The 2000-nt window shown below is 54.2% G+C and overlaps 1 protein-coding gene across 1 annotated transcript; it reads right to left on the reverse strand.

Moving 5' to 3' along the window:
- Positions 1-772: 772 nt before the first annotated feature.
- On the reverse strand, positions 773-1773 carry LOC148217388 (olfactory receptor 14J1-like). The gene has a single exon (XM_088158690.1). The coding sequence runs from the start codon at positions 1771-1773 to the stop codon at positions 841-843; it is 933 nt and encodes a 310-aa protein (XP_088014816.1). The 3' UTR covers positions 773-840.
- Between the last annotated feature and the right edge of the window lie 227 nt (positions 1774-2000).

The raw sequence follows: 2000 nt of genomic DNA on the forward strand, positions 1-2000 counted from the left end.
ATGTCCCCTCACACACACACAGGATGTTCAGGGCTGTGGAATGTCCCTGCACTGCAAACACAGACTCCTGACCCGGTCACTTGATGTCCCTCCACGCAGAGAAGAACAACCTCTGTGCCCTGGGGTGAGAGGCCACTGCTGGGAGTGGCGCTGGCTTTGCAAGGGCACTGCTGGGCCAGCCCCACCCTGAACACTGCCACACTTGTGCTGGTCACTGCTGTTCTCCTCTCCAGGGCACTGTGTTGGGAACATCCTTTGAGCAAACTGGGAAGGAGATTGAAGCTTTCAGGCCCTGTACTGGGGAGATGCCCTTGCATGATGGAAATGCTGTTGCAGAGCCTAGCTCTGTCCCAGCAGTGCCCATGGCCTGTCCCTCCCTGCAGTCCCTGGACAGTCACGCAGCAGGACTGGGTATGAGCTGAGAGAGCCCTGAGGTCTTAAACCAGCCCAGGGGCTCTGAAGGGGAGTGTGGAGGGGAAGGAAGGGGAGGTTATGGAGCAGAAGTCCTGGGGCTGCCTGGCAGTGAGGAGCACTGGGGTTTCCTTTTCTCTCCAGCTCTGCCCAGATGCACCGACCCTTCAGCCCCAGAGAAGTCAGGAGGAAAAATGTCAGGAGAACAGGGCAATACAGAGTTCTTTATTTTGTATAAGCACATAGGTAGTAAAACTCTTGGTTTATACAGGATGTAGTTCACACTAGAAATGCAAGTACTGAATTAAAAATGGTACAAAGATTTTCCTGTGAACACATTCTAAAAAATATTATACCTGTGCAAGCATAAAAAACACAGAGTGGGCATTAATAAGTAATATCATAATAGCTATACAGGAGAATGAGAGTTTATTGCTTCTGAAAAGCATTCATGATCATTTTCCTCAGGCCATCCTTGAGCTCCTGGTTCCTCAGGCTGTAGATCAGGGGGTTCAGGGTTGGAGGCACCACTGAGTACAGAATTGACAGGGCCAGATTCAAGGACCGGGACGAGATGGAGGGGGGTTTCAGGTAGGCAAACATGACAGTGCAGAAGAATAGGGAGACCACGGCCAGGTGAGGGAGGCAGGTGGAAAAGGCTTTGTGCCGTCCCTGCTCAGAGGGGATCCTCAGCACAGCCCTGAAGATCTGCACATAGGAGAAAACCATGAACACAAAACATCCAGAAGTTAAATAGGCACCGACAGCCAGAAGCAGAAGTTCCCTGAGGTTTGAGTTTGAGCAGGAGAGCTTGAGGATCTGGGGCATTTCACAGAAGAATTGGCCCAGGGCATTGCCATGGCACAGGGGCAGGGAAAATGTATTGGCTGTGTGCAGCAGAGCAGTGAGAAAGCCACTGGCCCAGGCAGCTGCTGCCATGTGGGCACAAGCTCTGCTGCCCAGGAGGGTCCCGTAGTGCAGGGGTTTGCAGATGGACACGTAGCGGTCGTAGCTCATGATGGTCAGGAGGGCAAGCTCTGATCCAAGGAAAAAGATAAGCATAAACACCTGAGCAGCACATCCTTCATAGGAGATGTTCCTGGTGTCCCAAAGGGAATTGTGCATGGCTTTGGGGACAGTGGTGCAGATGGAGCCCAGGTCAGAGAGGGCCAGGTTGAGCAGGAAGAAGAACATGGGGGTGTGCAGGTGGTGGCCGCAGGCTACGGCGCTGATGATGAGGCCGTTGGCCAGGAGGGCAGCCAGGGAGATGGCCAGGAAGAGGCAGAAGTGCAGGAGCTGCAGCTGCCGCGTGTCTGCCAATGGCAGCAGGAGGAAGTGGCTGATGGAGCTGCTGTTGGACATTTGCTGTGTCTTGGCATGAGGATCTGTAAAAAAATAATCATGGAATAGTTCAGTTTGGAGAGGACTTGAAGTATCCCAGCCCAGCTTGGTGGCACTTTCCCCCCACTGCCTGCCCAGGGCTCTGCTCCCTGGAGCTGTCCCTGCCAGCAGCTGCTTCCCTGTGTCCAGGGCTGGGCCCTGCCAGTGCTGCCAGAGCCCAGCCCAGCCCTGGGATCTCAGCTCTGCCC

Source organism: Sturnus vulgaris, unplaced genomic scaffold (genome assembly GCF_052056855.1).
Source record: "Sturnus vulgaris isolate bStuVul1 unplaced genomic scaffold, bStuVul1.hap1 Scaffold_85, whole genome shotgun sequence".
Taxonomy (NCBI): domain Eukaryota; kingdom Metazoa; phylum Chordata; class Aves; order Passeriformes; family Sturnidae; genus Sturnus; species Sturnus vulgaris.